Genomic DNA, 19,553 nt, shown 5'->3' on the forward strand with positions numbered 1-19,553 from the left:
TACTGTAAAATGCCATAATCATACAGACACTGTTAAAAAAAGGAAAAAAAGGAAAAAGGAAAAAAAAACAATTACTGTTTATACACCCAATGCCAAAAAAATTTTAACTTGGTATATGTAAAAGATATCGAGACAGTATTATAGGAAAATACTAGCTGGCAGGGAAGTAGTAAACAATAACATCACAAAAGTTGATCAATAATTAAAGAAGAAAACTCTGGAGCAAGATTCTTGAAAAACACATTTATTGGGCCAAGTAGCTTGTTCTTGAGATGATCTTTGACTACTGTGCAGCTAGCACATTTCGGGTTGTTTTGTGCTCTACCTTTGCAACAAACATTCACAGATACGGAAGCAGTCACCAGAGCGCACTCTGCAACATCTGCATTCTCCAGTCATCAAATCACGCAAAACTTCAAGGGCAACAGTTCCAATTCCATGGTCCAAATATACAATGCTATTCTGGCATGGAAATCCTTAAATAGGTTTTACAAGGCATGTAAAAACTGAATTATCATCCAGAGTGTTTCCTTTACTACAGACTTAGTAGAAAAATATGGAGACGGGGCTTGCAAGTAAGTCAAAGAACAGCATGCAAACATAACATGAATACAACAATAACACCTGAAGAGCATTTGTTATGTTTTTAGCTATGGACAGATACGTAAAAAGCAACACTATCAACATACTGGATGTCAAGTAACACCATATATTCAACTTAAGCGGGTAAATCATTCCTCTACAAGTAAATCATCATGTATGTGGATACAGAATCTAGGCTTTAAATTAAAATTGATATATGTACAACAGAAGGTCTATGAAGTCCTGAGGCACTTCAGAAATTTTACATACAGTAGAGCGCCTCGGCTGTAACTGGGAAGCCAAGTCGTTCGTAACAGGCAGACTACATAAATTAGAAATCGTGGATGGGAGATGAGAGCAAGTAACAAATAGCAACACACACACACACACACACACACACACACACACACACACACACACACACACACACAGAGAGAGAGAGAGAGAGAGAGAGAGAGAGAGAGAGAGAGAGAGAGTGTGTTAGGAGGAGGAGGAGAAGAAGAAGCCTCATGGTACGGTTGGTTGGTTGGTTTTGGGCTTTGATGGGGGCTAAACATCGAGGTCATCAGTCCCCAGTTCCAAACAGACATACCTGTAAAAGACTGATACAGTAAAAGCGCAACCTCTGCACCTGGAGGGAGGGAGCGAACACCAAGGGGTACAGAGCTAAAATGAACACTGCAGTAACAGAAAATAGAGGTCACTTAAAAGGAGCAGAGCAAATAGTTGACTAGAGTAAAACAGACTACAGTGGTTGATTGATCAGGTAAAAGGTCAACCTCTCTCAACTACAAATGAAGAACCTCCAGCTGGAAAGCGTTGATAAAGGTACCAACACAACTCGTTATCATAAAAGACACTATTTTGGTATCCACGTCACAATTAAAAGTCGCTGGAGTGGGTGTAGCCTGAGAAATCGTGCAAGAGCACCCACACTAGAGAGAGTGATAAAACCCAGATGCACGATTAAAACGTAAAACTGAGTCAGCTATAGAGGCATCGTCACCTAGAATTAAAGGAAGTGCAGCTGGTAAATTAAAGGACTGCCACAAGAGGGCTAAAAGGGGGCAGTCCACTAGAAGATGGACCACCGCCAGCCCTGCATCACAGCGACACTTGGGCGGGTTCTCACAACGAAGGAGACAGCTGTGGGTCAACCGCATATGTACAATTCGGAGACGGCAGAGAACAACTGAGTCCCTACGTGTGCCCCTCAAGGATGAGTTCCATACAGCCGTGGACGACTTGACCATGCGGAGCTTATTTGGCGTGTTCAAGACAGACCACACAGAGCTCCAGACATCACGGACCTTGCGATGTAGGGCTGACCGGAGGTCTCTTTCCACGAGACCAAGATCCAAGGGTGGCGAAGTGGTGGCCTGCTTCGCCAACCGATCGACACGTTCGTTTCCTGGAATGCTGATGTGGCCCGGGGTCCACGAAACATTGCTGAATGACCACACTCAGTGAGAGCAGAAACAGCATCTTGAATAGCGCGCACCAAAGGGTCCCAAGAAAAACACTGGTCGAGTGCTTGCAATCCACTCAGCGAGTCACTGCGTATGACAAACGACTCCCCAGGGCAGGAGGAAAGGTGAGCGAGTGCACGATAAAGAGGAACCAGCTTCGCAGTGAAAACACTGCTCCCACAAGGCAGGGAATGCTGATCAACGTAGTCGCATGTATGAAAGCAAACTCAGTACGTCCATCGACCACAGAACCATCTGCATCGCGAAATGAGGCAAGAAGAGCCAGGAATTGTTGAAGACTGGCAAGTGGAAGGGAGGACTTGGAGTCGCAGGGCAAATCCAAGCAAAGCCGCAAGCGAGGGAGGGACCAAGGAGGGGTAGAGGAAGAGGGCCGGAAAGATGGAGGAAGGGGAAAGGACACGAGTGACGAGAGAAGGGAATGAACGCGGACGCGATCAGGAGACCCGATCTAGGGAATCGTAGGGGAGGGATTCCAGCTTCTACAAGAAGGCTAGTCACCGGACTAGTGCAGAAGGCACCTGTCGCCAGTCCGACGCCACAATGGAGAATCGGGTCGAGGATCTGCAACATTGAAGGTGCTGCTGAGTCGTACACCACGTTCCCGTAGTTGAGACAGGACTGGACTAAGGCCTTATAGAGCTGTAGGAGGGTTGATCATGCAGCCCCCCAAACAGTGTGGCTGAGGCAGCAAAGGATGTTGAGGTACCGCCAGCAACGTTGCTTAAGCTCGCGAAGATGAGGTGTCCAAGTGAGCTGAGTATCAAACAGCATGCCAAGGAAGCGATGCGTCTCATCAATACGAAGGTGTTGATTGGCAAGGTAGAGCGCTGGATGGAGGTGGCCCATGCGACGATGACAGAAATGCATCACTCTGGTCTTGGAGGCTAAGAACTGAAAACCATGGTTGGATGCCCAAAAATGTGCCTTACAGATAGCTCCCTGCAGCTGCCGTTCAGCGACACTGATGCTTGGGGAACTGTAATCAAGACAAAAGTCATTGGCATATAGAGAGGAACACACCGATGAGCCCACTGCAGCCGCAAGACCATTAATCGCCACCAAAAAGATGGGAACACTGAGAACTGAGCCCTGCGGGACACCGTTCTCCTGAATATGAGCAGAGCTAAAATGTGTGCCAACTCTAACCCGAAAGGAGCGATTGGAGAGGAAATTCCATAGAAAAATCAGAAGTGGACCCCGTAAGCCCCATTCGTGCAGCGTAGAAACGATATGATGGCGCCAGGTGGTATCGTACGCCTTCTGAAGATCAAAGAAAACAGCAACTAGATGTTCTCGCCAAGTAAAAGCTGTACAAATAGCCGACTCTAGTGAGACTAAATTGGCGATCGCTGAGCGGCCCTGACGGAAGCATCCCTGTTGTTGGGCTAGGAGGCCACGAGCTTCGAGGATCCACATGAGCCGCCGACTCACCATCCGTTCCAAGAGTTTGCACGTAATGTTGGTAAGGCTGATAGGGTGAAAGCTATCAACCACCATCAGATCTGCACCAGGTTTCAGCACCGGGATGGTAACACTATCCTGCCAACGAGTTGGGAAAACGCCCTCCGTCCAGATGCGGTTAAACAGGGCGAGTAATTCACCCTGACAGTGCGCCAAGAGATGGCGAAGAAACTGGTTGTGAATTCAGTCTGGACATGCAGAGGTATCGGGGCAAGCTGTAAGGGCACTCTGGAACTCCCATTCACTAAACGGGACATTGTATCGTTGCCAACAGTCCGTGCGAAACGACAACTGCGTACGCTCAGTTTGCTCTTTAATGGCACGGAATTCTGCGCTGTACCCTGCTGTCGCCGAAATACAAGGGAAGTACTCTGCCAGCTGTTTGGCGATAGCATTGGGTCAGAACAAAGTGTACCCCGAAGAGAAAGGCAAGGGACAGACGTATGAGGGCGAAAGCCAAAAATGTGCTGAACCCGCGACCACACCTGAGATGGGGAGGTGCGAGAACCTAAGGCAGCAACATATTGTTCCCAGCAGTCCTGTTTGCTCCGCTGAATTAACCGCCAAGCCTGGGCACGCAGCCGTTTAAAGGCAACCAGATTCTCTATGGAACGATGACGCCGGTGTCGTCTTAGGGCTTGCCAGCGGTCCTGGATAGCTTCTGCAATCTCTGTGTCCACCAAAGGACTGGCTTACGCCTTAGGGTACTTGACGAACAGGGGACAGTTGCCTCGGCAGCAGAAACAATGGCCATAGTGACCTCGTCCACGGGTGGAGTGGGGGGGGGGGAGGGAGGGGGGGGGGATCGTCGGCAGGGACGGCGACATCGAAGCTGCTGCAGCAAACGTCGATGAAATGCAGACGGGTGAAGTCGGTCGTACTTGCGTTTAGCCTCTGTGTAAGTGAGCCTGTCTGAGGTCTTATACTCCACAATCTTCCGTTCTTTTTGATAAACCACGCAGTCTGACGAGCAAGGTGAATGTTTCTGTCCACAGTTTCCACAAACGGGGCGGCAAACACGGGACGTTGGGGTGGGAGGCACGTCCACAATCCCGACAGGTAGGGTTGGCGTCACATCTCTATGACATATGCCCAAACTTCCAGCACTTAAAGCAGCGCATGGGAGGAGGGACGCAAGGCTTAACATCATCACATCGATGTATCACCACCTTGACCTTCTCGAGCAGGGTGTCTCCCTCGAAAGCCACGATGAAGGCGCCGGTGGCGACCCTACGATCTTTAGATCCCCTGAAGACACATCGTACAAAGTGGACACCGCGGCGTACCAGATTTGCACGAAGCTCGTCGTCAGACTGCAACAACAGGTCACAATGAAAAATAAGTCCCTCAACCATATTGAGGCTCTTATGAGGCGTAATGGAGACTGAAGCAACACCGAGCTTGTCACAAGCCAGCAATGCCCATGACTGTGCTGGGGATGCTGTCTGTATGAGGACTGCTCCAGACGTCGTTTTAGACAGGCCCTCACCTTCTCTGAACATGTCCTCTAAATTTTCCACAAAAAACTGAGACTTTGTGGTCAGAAATGAGTCCCCATCTGTTCGGCTGCAAACCAGAAATCGAGGAGTATACGTCCCACCAGGTAATTTAGACCGCCATTAATCCCCTGGTGCCAACAGGGAAGGGAACGGTTGGGGGTCATACTGTAAAGCATTGAACTTTCCTTTCTTAGAGACTTGTGCTTGCGCACTATTCGTATTTCGTTTCATGGTGGTCCCACAAGCAGCTAGGGGAGGGAATGTCCACCCAGACAGAGCCCCACTTGCCTGGGTAAGCCTAATACAACCGGAGGGCGGCAGGTTCCCCAGAGGTCACCCGCTAGCAACTGTTCTACCTCAACAACCAAGCACACCTTGAGATTGAGGTGTTTTTTTTTTTTTTTTTTTTTTTTACAGAGGTTTATACCATCCTCGCGACTCAGGCAGTTAAGCCAAGATCCCCGGGCTCTGTACTGTACAATGTTCAACTGTCGCGCCTTACGGTGGTCGTTTAAGCACGCTCAGAGCTTACAGTATCGAGGACTGGTGGCACTTCCCAGTCCTCAGCTCAGGGACCCCGGGGTCGCCAAGCCCCTACCCAGCAACTAAATGCTGAGCCCCCTGAGGGGCTCATGGTACGGAATGAGCTTGAACGAAATGGTGGCGAAGCCTTCAGAACTTTGGTCAATGAGTGCGGTGGCCTTAATATCTTTCTTCTTTTTACCTGATGTGCTCTACTGTACATGTAAAATTAGCTATAAACAAGCAATAGATTACTGGAGTAAGATTGGTTGTTAGGTCTTGTCATTGATAGCTTCTTAAAGGGTCAACAAATTCAGTGCTACTAATAATTTTGTAATTAACACTGATTGTTGCTTGGCAGAGACAATGTTGTCACACCAGCCTCTCTCTCTTTTCAATCAGTCTGTCAGTAGTCAGTGTGCTCGGCTCACTTGTTGAATTCAGTTCTGCGTACCTGTGGAGCCAAGTTTTATTAACTGACCAGGTAGGTAACACTCATTGTGTCTTATTTCATTATGCATAATAATGAGGCGCAACATTATTTACATCTGTCGTTCCTCTCTCTCCAATAAAGGTTGCCCACCAACAATCACTGCGACAGCGCCATGCCGATTATTTTTCAAGATAGCCGGCTTTCAGATCCAGCATTAAAGGACTGGTTGGAGAAAGTACCCCCAGACCTATCTACATCTATACTCCGTAAGCCACCTGGCGGTGTGTGGCGGAGGGTACTTTGAGTACCTCTATCGGTTCTCCCTTCTATTCCAGTCTCGCATTGTTTGTGGAAAGAAAGATTGTCGGTATGCCTCTGTGTGGGCTCTAATGTCTCCGATTTCATCCTCATGGTGAAATATGCTCACTATTTTTATATACATGAATTTAGCATATTTCATGACAGTACTCACTTTTCCGTGGATGTTTATAAGATGATATTTGACTTTTTTGTGTTGGCTTCAGTCGTGTAGTGAAAGTATGATTCCATAATGCTGTTTTGTCGGCTGCGGAAATGTCCTGGTTCAATGCGTTTGCCTGATTTTTGGTGCTTCAGATACCATTTTTCCGAATGTGCTTCCTTCTTGATATTTATATAAAAAAGTAGTAGAATAACTCATTTTTGCTGGTCACTTGCAAATTATTATAACGGGGACCTGCACATTGTTCCACCGTCACACACCGAGTGTTCACTGCCGACTGACTACGGTCAAAGACGACTCCAGCGTCAAAGACATTTCACAGAACACACTAGCTTCCACTTGTAACCAGTCTCTCTGATATCATTCGTCACATCTACTAATATTAATCAATATGCTGTCACTCTCAAACATATAAGCAAATTAGCATAAAATAAGGCAAATTACAATTCACAAAAAATATTCTGACAAAAATATAAGAAAACATTTACAACCTCAACAAAACCCCGTACCGAGCTACTGAGCGTCTCTCCTGCAGAGTCTTCCACTGGAGTTTATCTATCATCTCCGTAATGCTTTTGTGATTACCAAATGATCCTTTAATGAAGCACGCTGCTCTCCGTTGGATCTTCTTTATCTCCTCTATCAACCCTATCTGGTACGTATCCCACAATGGTGAGCAATGTTCAAGCAGTGAGCGAACCTACTTCCTTTGTTTTTGGATTGCATTTCCTCAGGATTCTTCCAATGAATCTCAGCCTGGCATCTGCTTTACCGACGATCAACTTTATATGATCGTTCCATTTTAAATCGCTCCTAATGCCTACTCCCAGATAATTTATGGAATTAACTGCTTCCAGTTGATGACCTGCTATATTGTAGCTCTATAGTGCTAAATGTGGATTATGTCCAGGGACTCTCATTAACATCCGTACTATGGGAAGATCTGCTCTTACAAGTCACATGACAAGATCCAAGAAGCACGTCATGAAAGCAGCTGCCGTTAGTGTGTCTGAAATTAAAGCTGACCTTGTAAATGCATCACAGATTGTTGTTTGTTGTGATGAATCCTTGAACAAGGTGTGTAAAAGAATCTAGATGGACATCTTAGTGCATTATTGGGCATTTTAAAAAAAAAATCTAGTGTGCGCCCATTACTAAGCATCAGCTTCTCTATGCAGTTCAACAGCAGGTAAGCTACTAGAGTCCTTCAAGAAAATAATTCCCGGAGAAGCAATGAAAACCTTTTCGGAACGTGTGGGCTTCACATTGTTCATGGAGCCTTCAAGTCCGCAATTCAGGAAACACAGTGGATGAAAATTCAGTTTTCACATGCTTCATACAATGTTTTTAAGGATGTATATCTCGACAATGGAATTGGACTTTTTCCCTTAAAGTTTTGCAGGATCTGATGGCTGGAGAATGTGGAGGTTGCTGAGTGAGCTCTAGTAATGCTTCCATTTCTGTGAATATTTGTCACGAAGCTGGAAGAAAAAAAACAAACCAAAATTTGCTAGCTACAAGGTAGTGGAGGATCACCTCAAGGCCAAGCTACTCTGTCTGAAAACTGCCTTTTTCAAGACTGCCTGGAACCTTGACACCTTTTCTAAAGGATTTCTAATCCCATTGGCCGCTAGCACCATTCCCCCACTCTGCTTTGACAGAGATAATGGAGACAACGCCAACAAAGAATTCCATCTTTCAGGTGTGAACCACGTTAAGATAAGGTTCACCATCAAAAATGAGTTTAGGAAGTGAAGGTCTCTCACAGTCCTTGAAATCGCTAAGTTCTGGAACGAATATAGAAGAAACTTCATGGCAGATTAAAACTGTGTGCCCGACCGAGACTCGAACTCGGGACCTTTGCAAAGGTCCCGAGTTCGAGTCTCGGTCGGGCACACAATTTTAATCTGCCAGGAAGTTTCATATCAGCGCACACTCCGCTGCAGAGTGAAAATCTCATTCAGGAATACAGAAGAGCTCGTGTCAAAGTTGATGGAGGAATCTCCCCTACACTTTAGGCCGACAAAAGCTGTAAGCTGCTTTGATCCTGCCACAGCGTGCATGGAGGCTGGTTCCAAACGATTTCATTCCTTTCTACATATTTTGGTGGAGAGCACTTGGAGATAGACGGTGGAGGTACTGATGAAGCAGAAGCGCAATACGCTTCTGTTGTAAATAAGAACTGCAGAACAAAATTCTAAACATTCAACAAAAAGGAAGGAATGGCTGGATGGGTTCTGGATGAAATGTCTCATGAACCAGAATACAACATGCCATGAGCTGCAGAAGGCAATAGCAATCGCGCTCACTTTGTCGCATGGGCAAGTAGCTGTGGAGCAAGGATTCTTGGTGAACAAAGAGTGCCTCTTTGAGAGTATGAGGGAACAATCTGTAGTGAGCAGAAGATTGGTGTATGACGCAGTCAAAACACACGGCAGAGTCAAGAGAGTACCTATAACAAAGTTCCTTATACACACTGTAAGAAACTCACACAAGATCAATATGCTGAAGACTTCAAAAATCGAAATGACGAGTCGTCCAGAAAAAAAGATGATCTGACTAAAAGGAAGATTGCTGACGCAGAAATAAGACAGCTTAAAGAGAAGGAGGCAAAACTTGAGGGGACCACTCAAAACGCTCAGATAGAGCGAGAATCTATTACAGAACAAATCAATGCTCTCACACACAGGTCCAAGTGAGTTATTCTCCAAAGTCAATTCCTAAATTACAGTGTTTGTTGTTAAATTATGGTACTTACCTCTAAATTATTTGTTGTATTGTCTAATAATAATTAAAATGTTTCTTTCAGAAAATGTTTTTAAAACAAATGAATATGAAACAGTTATTTATTTTAAACTGATAACTACCAAAGAAGTTTAAATATACATTTCAAACAATAACTTTCGTGATTCAAAAGTGTTTGAAAAATAAACCAAATTTAAGAAATTAAGTATTAAAATTAAAACCCGAGGTAAAATTTAGCAACACGAAAATCTGAAAAGAAAAGATTGTAAAGATGCACAAAATATTTTATGGAAAAATTTCTTATTATTCTGAAACGAAAGAAAGTAATTGAAGGTCTCTTAACAATGATTAAACTGCAAGTTTTTGTATTTAAATAAAAATAATATCTCAGAAAAATTGAGGAATGAAAGAGGTAAGAGATATACTTGTCCTTACTGAAAGCAAATTTTATAGCGGCTAATGTAGTAGCTGCACTTGACACAGGTTTTCACTCTAAAACTACACTAATTTTGTATGAGACCAAGGTATGGATGTCCCACTATCTGTCGTTTGACTAGTGCTGCCTTCTGTTGTCTACTTATAGGATTACTTAGAAAGAAGTAACAGCAAACGTTACAGCTGTTTGGAGGCGAAGATACAATTCACTGGCAAAACAAGTAGAAAAGAAGAGAACTGGTATTGCTCTTATTGCAACATATCTCTCTGCATGCCAGAACACTTCGACTTTACTATAGAAAAGACGACTACGTGCGACATTGCTCAATAACTCATTATGCACTTTTTGAAGGATAATTATACTTTTTGCCATCAATTGCATAATTTTTAATCTATGAAATAATAACAATAAATATGAAAACTAACCTTGAAGCTCGGTCTTTTTTCGCATGTGTTACACTTTAAATCGTATCAAACACAAATGTGCCAGTAAAATTTTAAATAATGGCATAAATAGCTTATCTTCTGGGCCCAAAATTTTTTATATGGCTGATCCTCAAAGTGTTAAGTTTTGAATGAGAGTTAAAATGATCTGTGATTTAATAAATTCACTGCACATTTTTACAAGTTACATAATTCATCTTGCGTGGAAATTTACTTTGAAAGTAACGCTTCTCAAATGACTATTCGTAATATTTTCCAGTGATCTGTTAGAAATGTAAACAACTGTGACATCGCGCACATTGAATGCATATTAGTTATTAAGACGTACTGCATTATCTTTGACCTAAGGCCTTTGAAATTTTTTGGTGTCGGCAGACTATTTTCTTTGCAAACCGAAGTTTTATTTTGGTGTTAGTCTCTGATTTATGTTTCATTGCTACATTATTATTCAGCAGTAGTGGGCTAAAGTAAAATTATTTATTAGGACATCAGTTCTCACACGTCGAACCTACAAAAATTTAATTGAAAACTAAAACAATGAAAAATTCACAGAATTCTAAAAAATTCCCGGGTTTTTCCTGGATGAAAAAATTCTTGGGTTTTCCCCGGATATCCCGGGCCATAAACACCCTGGAAACAGAGCAAGCAATGGTTGCACCTGCAAATCACTAATCAGAACCAAACCACTGCTTATTTCACACCTGCACAACACTTCAGACACCTTTCACATTCTTCTGCATCTATACTGTTTTGCTTTTGTGACTGACAGCATGCTCATATGTAAAATAAACCATGTTGTAAGGTTATGCTCTCCATCATGCTGTACGGAATGTAAGTCAAGCAACTTTACTGTGACAACATTAGCACCAAAACAATACTACATGGTGCACACTTTGACATTCATTCCTTTGCATTCTCTTGTCAAATCACTGGCGAATCCACTGTGCACTGTTTGCAACTGTGCAATCACTTGTGTTAGTTTAGGTGTAAAGGGTGCTGCAATGTCTGTGTAGAACCAGCAGATGACACACTCCTTTCATTCCCATCGTGCCACCATTGACAAAAGTGCTGCAAAAAACACTGAAGTATACCACTGGCCACTATGTTTTTACAGCCTTCTACAGAAATGTATTCTACTTCTGTGTATTCGTCCAATTTTAAAGTCAGTTCAATTCTAACTACAAATGGATTCAGGCAAACTGCAGTTTAAACACAATAACGATATACATTCCCACAGTTGGCAGCATTACAATATTTACTGCCCACTCACCACTCCCCTATCACTGTTGTCCTAGTTTTTAGCCAAGTTGGTGTCACTGTACACCTCCTACCCTTCCAAATTCTTGAAAGCAAGTAAATCCACAGGTTACGTCAATTGCCAAAAATGTAAGATGTCCCTTACATTAATCTTTTATAGAATTGGACTCCAACAGCAGTACTTTAACCTGTGAATGTAAGATGATCCCGACTTTGTTTGAAGGACAAATTTGGGAAAAAAATCATTTTATAATTCGATGAATACGGTAACTGATCCTAATTTACCCTGCATGTAGCCCCCACAACAACCATTTCTGCAACTACACCTTACATGTTGCTCACCTCAATTGGAAGATGCCATTTTATCTTTTCTATTAACTGTAGCTCTTCACCCTTCTCTCCAAACACTGGAACTAGTTCTATTTCTTCTGATGCACAAATTCGACACAATATGTTAGCAAGAGCTGTATCTTGACCTTGTTGCCAATCATCTCTGTCATAGGAATTTTCTTCGACTATTATCCCCACAACATTCGACTTCTGAATGTCCAGGCAGTTATTGATATTCGAATCGTCAGCCGCTCTGTCAATAGAAAACTTGCAAATCATTCATAATTCTTAAATTATAAACAAAAAAGACACATCACATAAACTGCAATTAAAACAGGCAAAAATAATAGAAAGTTTAAAACAACAGGTTTTTAAATCTATATTTAGTATGACTAATGTGCAATTTAAATAATGGATCTTATTGGAATTTAAGTATTATCACATTTACACTGGTTTCATTTATTGAAAAGAATGTAATTTAACAGTTAAAGCATTCTGTAGTGAAACTTATTTTCTAACAGGTTATAACCATTTCAATAAGGGAGGTGAAGAACTGACTGAAATAAGTGCTGGAAGCAAACCATTACTAGAATGAATTTGTTTTGTGAATAAAAATAAAGGCAAAAACCGTCCTTTGTTGCAAAGAGATGGGGGTATTTTTTTTTTTCAGGTTCATTCAATACCATCAATACCAATACTGAATTCAGCAACTTCAACTAATTTCCCGTGGTGAAAGTACATCCGTGTGGAAAGAATACTGTTGTTATGGTCTTCAGTTAGACCACCACCCTGCTTATTGTAGTACAGCCTTTGTTTCCCTGTTCACGTCACACACTTCCCTCCAAGATTAATGTAACTATTCTCGGGATTACCCTATCACTTCTTTTATTCATACTGTTCCATAAATTTCTTCTCTCCCCAACTCAATTGTGTACTTCATTAGTTATTTATTCCACTTGCCTTACGTTCAGAATTCTTCCACAAACATTTCAAAAGTTTCTATTCTCTTCTGTCTCTGTACTGTTTACTGTCCAGTTTTACTTCCGTATAAGGCTACACTCCAGATTTGAAACTGAAGGCTTAAGTTGACTGAGAAGTTAATTGAAAACTTTAATTACCTGAAGGATCTCATATGAAGAATATCCTGCCTGTTACAGCAGCTCACAAACATGCCTTTCACTGTTGCACTCTTTCAAACCACTTTCAACTCTTTACACCCCTTTCAAACTCCAAGTGGGATATTCCATGTTGTTTCTCTGAAATGTGCCAGAATCATGGGGCAGGGAGATTTAATTGACACAGTTTCATCCTCTTGGATTTGTGGCTTCTACTGATCAACTCCATGCCTGTCCATACACAGCACTTGCAATATTACATCTTTGATACCTAAGATCTATCCACAAATGTAATTGTTATGAAAAATACGTAACCTGTGACAAACACGCTTTAAATTAACACTACATTATAAGAAGGAAAGATGCCACTCACCATATAGCAGAGATTCTGAGTCGCAGATAGGCGCAACAAAAAGACTTTCACAATTAAAGCTTTAGGCCTCATTTTGTGCCTATCTGCGACTCAGCATCTCCGCTATATAGTGAGTGGCAACCTTCCTTCTCATAATACTGTTATATTCCACTCTGGATTCTCCATCATTTAAAATGACACTAGATATTTTAGTCATTGGGTTGTGCTGCCTTACGCAATAAATGGGCACACCTTTACACTTAGAATTGACGCTGATTCACTTTAAAAATGGCCTGATATTTCTCAGCACAAACAGCAAAAAGGCAGTAATGACACCCTAGAAGCATGAAAATTGGCAAAAATGTACACAAGATTTCCCTCATTTCGATGGTGCTTAAATCCCATAGACGAGTGAACCTACAGAGAATGTGACATCATAAAATTACAACTGTTATCAACCCAAAATCGAGGGCATACCCAGTGAGGAGCATGAAGAGCATCTGCAACCGACCCCCCCCCCCCCCCCCCTCATCAGACCGTGGATATTCACTAGCATCACTGTACTCCGAGCTATTTGTAAGAAATCTGTCATCTGTTTCACTAATCACCACTTCCTCCTTGCAACTAAAAATGTCCGATGAGTCTAGGTTCTACAAGCTATCAGTAAAACCATGTTGTCAAAAGATTTATGGTTTTTCCTCCTTCTCTGTGTTAAGAACCAAACTTAAAAACTGCAAAAATGCAAATTAACCATGTACATTACATGCCTGCCACCAAATTACTTGTACAAATCTCATACAAACTACTGCAAACCCCAGTACTAATGAAATTGCTTTTAAGGAATTCCTGCATTTAACAAACATACCTACTGATCCCAGTGCAACTCCCATAAAAGCAATATTCCTGGTTTTTCTTTTTTTCTTTTCTTTAACAAACCCCACTTCAAAAAAAGTCAACTTTGAAGACACAACTAGTAAGGCCTATTTTTATGAAGTACCCTAACTCGCGTGAGTGGCCAACACATAAGGTGTACAACTTTACTTCCGCTGTTTTTTCCCCAACATTTGAGGCTTTAATTAAACAAATTGGTTACGCATGTATCATTCAAAGTATTTTCCATCACTGGCCACTATTTTCTACCATCTTTCGGGCAGTTTACGAATCCTGTGTCGAAAAAATTGTTCATCTTTTGAAGCGATCCATGAATCGATCCAATTTGTGACTTCTTGATGAGATCGGAGGTATTAGTCAGCCAGGGCATGAGCCACTGATCTAAACAGGCGATAGTCGGAGGGAGAATGTCTAGAGAATATGGAGGGTGGGGTAGGACTTGCCATTTTAACATTTCCAAGTACGTTTTGACCTCTTTTGGAATGTGGGGTCGAGCATTGTCGTGCTGCAAAATCACTTTATCATGCCTTCCACTGTATTGTGGCCATTTGTCTTTTAATGCTCTGCTCAAACACATTAATTGCGTTCAATAATGGGGATCTGTGATTGTTTCATTTCGTTTTAACACCTCATAGTACATGACGCCGAGCTGGTCCCACCAAATGCAAAGCACGATCTTGGAGCCGTAAATATTCGGTTTGGCCGTCGACGTGGAAGAATGGCCGAGATATCCCCATGGTTTTTTGAATTTAGGGTTATCGTAATGAACCCATTTTTCATCCCCAGTCACAATCCGATGCAAAAATCCCTTCCTTTTTTGCCTCTGAAGCAATTGTTCACAAACACACAAACGCCGTTCAACGCCTCTCAGTTTCAGTTCACACGGGACCCAAGTTCCTTTTTCTGAATCATGCCCATACCCTTGAGATGTTTTGAAATGGCTTGCTGTTTCACTCCCACTTATCGTGCCAATTCTTCTTGAGTTTGACACGAGTCTTCACTCAACAATATCTCCAATTCCGCATCTTCAAAAACATTCTCTCTTCCACCACTAAGTCAGTCTACAACATTAAAATCACCGTTCCTGAAGCAATGAAACCATTCACGACACGTTCTTTCACTAATAGCGTCCTTACCATACATGAGAGCATTCGATGAGGCTCAGTCGCTGTTTTCTTCATATTGAAACAAAATAGTAACACCCCACGGAAATGACAAGAATTAGGCTCGTAAACTGCCATTTTCAATCGTGAACAACTTTATGATGTAGACACAACTCTACTAATGTTTGAATGGGTTATGTTGACTGAGGTCGAGGCTAACTGCCTGATTTCTCCGATCTGTTTCTTTCGACCAATACTTACCGTTGTCGCCACCTATCGGCAAACGGCGGAAGCAAAGTTGTCCACCTTGTAAACTTTTGAAAAAGTAATGCCAAAAACAGAATAAAGGGTAATTTTTGTTTTCAATCAATATATAGTTCACAAGACTCTTTGCCTGATATTTCTATACTCAATGCTAGGGAGTTCTATGTGGTGTCCGTAAAAATGAAGGTGACTGAATTATTGGAAGTCTTTCTTATGTTGTTGTTGTTGTTGTTGTTGTTGTTGTTGTTGTTGTTGTTGTCTTCAGTCCTGGGACTGGTTTGATGCAGCTCTCCATGCTACTCTATCCTGTGCAACCTTCTTCATCTCACAGTACCTACTGCAACCTACATCCATCTGAATCTGCTTGGTGTATTCGTCTCTTGGTCTCCCTCTACGATTTTTACCCTCCACGCTGCCCTCCAATACTAAATTGGTGATCCCTTGATGCCTCAGAACATGTACTACCAACCAATCCCTTCTTCTAGTCAAGTCGTGCCACAAACTTCTCTTCTCCCCAATCCTATTCAACACCTCCTCATTAGTTACGTGATCTACCCATTCAGCATTCAGCATTCTTCTGTAGCACCACATTTCGAAAGCTTCTATTCTCTTCTTGTCTAAACTATTGATCGTCCGTGTTTCACTTCCATACATGGCTACACTCCATACAAATACTTTCAGAAACGACTTCCTGACACTTACATCTATACTCGATGTTAACAAATTTCTCTTCTTCAGAAACGCTTTCCTTGCCATTGCCAGACTACATTTTATACCCTCTCTGCTTCGACCATCATCTGTTATTTTTCTCCCCAAATAGCAAAACTCATTTACTACTCATTTCCTAATCTAATTCCCTCAGCATCACCCAATTTAATTTGACTACATTCCATTATCCTCGTTTTGCTTTTGTTGATGTTCATCTTATATCCTCCTTTCAAAATACTATCCAACCCGTTCAACTGCTCTTCCAAGTCCTTTGTTGTCTCTGACAGAATTACAATGTCATCGGCGAACCTCAAAATTTTTATTTCTTCTCCATGGATTTCAATACCTACTCCAAATTTTTCTTTTGTTTCCTTCACTGCTTGCTCAATATACAGATTGAATAACATCGGGGATAGGCTACAACCCTATCTCACTCACTTCCCAACCACTGCTTCCCTTTCATGCCCCTCAACTCTTATAACTACCATCTGGTTTCTGTCCAATTTGTAAACAGCCTTTCGCTCCCTGTATTTTACCCCTGCCACCTTTAGAATTTGAAAGAGAGTATTCCAGTCAACATTGTCAAAAGCTTTCTCTAAGTCTACAAATGCTGGAAACATAGATTTGCCTTTCCTTAATCTAGCTTCTAAGATAAGTCGTAGGGTCAGTATTGCCTCACGTGTTCCAATATTTCTACGGAATCCAAACTGGACTTCCCTTAGGTCGGCTTCTACTAGTTTTTCCATTCGTCTGTAAAGAATTCGCGTTAGTATTTTGCAGCTGTGACTAATAACTGATAGTTCGGTAATTTTCTCACCTGTCAACACCTGCTTTCTTTGGGATTGGAATTATTATATTCTTCTTGAAGTCTTAGGGTATTTCGCCTGTCTCATACATCTTGCTCACCAGATGGTAGAGTTTTGTCATGACTGGCTCTCCCAAGGCCATCAGTAGTTCTAATGGAATGTTGTCTACTCCCGGGGCCTTGTTTCGACTCAGGTCTTTCAGTGCTCTGTCAAACTCTTCACGCAGTATCTTATCTCCCATTTCATCTTCATCTACATCCTCTTTCATTTCCATAATATTGTCCTCAAGTACATCGCCCTTATATAGACCCTCTATATACTCCTTTCACCTTTCTGTTTTCTCTTCTTTGCTTAGAACTGGGTTTCCATCTGAGCTCTTGATATTCATACAAGTGGTTCTCATGTCTCCAAAGGTCTCTTTAATTTTCCTGTAGGCAGTATCTATCTTACCCCTCAAGAGATAAGCCTCTACATCCTTACATTTATCCTCTAGCCATCCCTGCTTAGCCATTTTGCCCTTCCTGTCGATCTCATTTTTGAGACGTTTGTATTCCTTTTTGCCTGCTTCATTTACTGCTTTTTTATATGTTCTCCTCTCATCAATTAAATTCAATATTTCTTCTGTTACCCAAGGATTTCTACTAGCCCTCGTCTTTTTACTTACTTGATCCTCTGCTGCCTTCACTATTTCATCCCTCAAAGCTACCCATTCTTCTTCTACTGTATTTCTTTCCCCTATTCCTGTCATTTGTTCCCTTACACTCTCCCTGAAACTCTGTACAACCTCTGGTTTAGTCAGTTTATCCAGGTCCCATCTCCTTAAATTCCCACCTTTTTGCAGTTTCTTCAGTTTTAATCTACTTTCTTATGTTATAGGCCCACATAATAATGTCACACAATTAATCATGTCCCCAAGATTGCATATAAAAGACAAGCGTTTGTAGAACATAGTTGAAAGTCCTCAACATTCTTCTGTTAGCACAAAGTTGTAAATGTGGAAACATGGGTCCATGAGAAAATGGCAATAACAATGCACCAGCCACAATGCAACCCAACTGTGAATGCTGCTCTTGGGCACAGGGTATGTTGTTTGTGAGCAGCTAGAAACTGCCTTGACTACTGCCCCGTTATTGTGTCTTTTTGGAAGGGTACCAAGTGAAGCGCATCAGGTGTCAGAGGTAACTCCAGTACCATCGGCTCCTGTGGATACAACCTCCTCTACAGGAAGTACCAGATACATCAAAATCATTTATCCACTTGACTGAAGTGAAGTGTCAGTAGTAGCTCTTGGGCCCTTGTACAGGGGAGACAGATCAGGGAGAACTCTGGTATCATGCATGTCCGACTAAACAACAATTACTGAGATGCTGTATTCTAGTGAAACAGAGGCACTGAGACACATCATTTGGGAAACCTGCTGTGCCCTCTGTTAAGGGGAAGCAAATGCAAAAGAATAGAGGTGTATTATTCATAACCATATGGTGAATAATGGTACTCCTTAGGAAAATGGTAGCAAGGAATGGGAAGGAACACCATTTTGGTAAGAAATAGTGGTTTGTTTCCCTAATGCTGCCCCTTCCTCAAAATTATTGTGTGTTGCACCCATACCTCAGATACTGAATACATTTTTGCATGAAATTTCCAATAATAAGAGTACTGGAGAATAGGTAGCTGTATACTGTAGTCCAGATATGTACCATGAAGTGTGATCAGATGGCTCCATTGGAAGCAGACAACCTCAATTGCCACACAATTTAAATTTGTCACTAATGTTCACATTGAATGTACTGCAGTGAAAATATACAATGGAATTAATGATGCTAAGAAAGTAAAAGGGAAATATAAAACCCTTAAAAATTTTAACAACCGAAGTGAAACAAAGCTTCTCAATAAGATATTCTCATCCATGATATACAGGATACTTACGTCTCGTTATTCTCTTGCACAGTTTCTTGACTGACGAAGACATTTTCATCAATTATTTCATATTGGTTTTCTTGTTGTTCTCTGAAAAGTGAAGACAAAACTGAAGTTGTGGGACAAACAACTCAATTAAAAATTTAGTGCATATGAATGAATTATGTCAAAAGTATGAAAGTTATGATTAAAATTTTCCTGGGTTCTAAACTGCAATATATTATGAAAATTAACTAAGTCTGAAAATTCAGTTACATATGACATGACACAATCAGAACACAAAAGAATTTTATTCATATTGCAACAATAATAGTATTTTCATGCACACCATACTGATCAAATCCAAGATGTATCCAAATACGGCTACCACCACAAATGTACTTCAAAGTGATGAAACTAAAACATAATCATCAAGGATATCACTTGTAAACAGCACAGCAATAATTAGTTTATTATCTAGATGTAGTCTCAAAACAAGTGAAAGCAGATGTCCGTGTATCAGATCAGATCATTCTGTTAAGGTAATTTACATGATCAGGGCTTTTACTTCAAAAAAGGTAGTCAAGTGACTATACGGTCAAGTAATAAGTTATGTGATTTTACACACACACACACACACACACACACACACACATGTACGTGAGGTGTCACTTGAATCATTACGTGTAATCTCTCTGTGTTTCAGCAGATAGTCACAATTTCAGTTTCGCAATCTGTA

General features: G+C 41.7%; 1 protein-coding gene across 3 annotated transcripts in view; it reads right to left on the reverse strand.

The window, feature by feature from the left end:
* LOC126260095 (oocyte zinc finger protein XlCOF6-like) overlaps positions 1–19,553 on the reverse strand; it is a 186,082-nt gene that overhangs the window by 85,818 nt on the left and 80,711 nt on the right. For all 3 annotated transcript variants that reach the window (XM_049957319.1, XM_049957318.1, XM_049957317.1), the window contains 2 exons: positions 18,845–18,925; positions 11,692–11,932 (listed from right to left, as the gene is read on the reverse strand). In XM_049957319.1, coding sequence (XP_049813276.1) covers positions 11,692–11,932; positions 18,845–18,925 — 322 coding nt within the window. The remainder of the gene's footprint in view (positions 1–11,691; positions 11,933–18,844; positions 18,926–19,553) is intronic.

The sequence above is a fragment of the Schistocerca nitens genome, chromosome 5, assembly GCF_023898315.1.
Source record: "Schistocerca nitens isolate TAMUIC-IGC-003100 chromosome 5, iqSchNite1.1, whole genome shotgun sequence".
Taxonomy (NCBI): Eukaryota; Metazoa; Arthropoda; class Insecta; order Orthoptera; family Acrididae; genus Schistocerca; species Schistocerca nitens.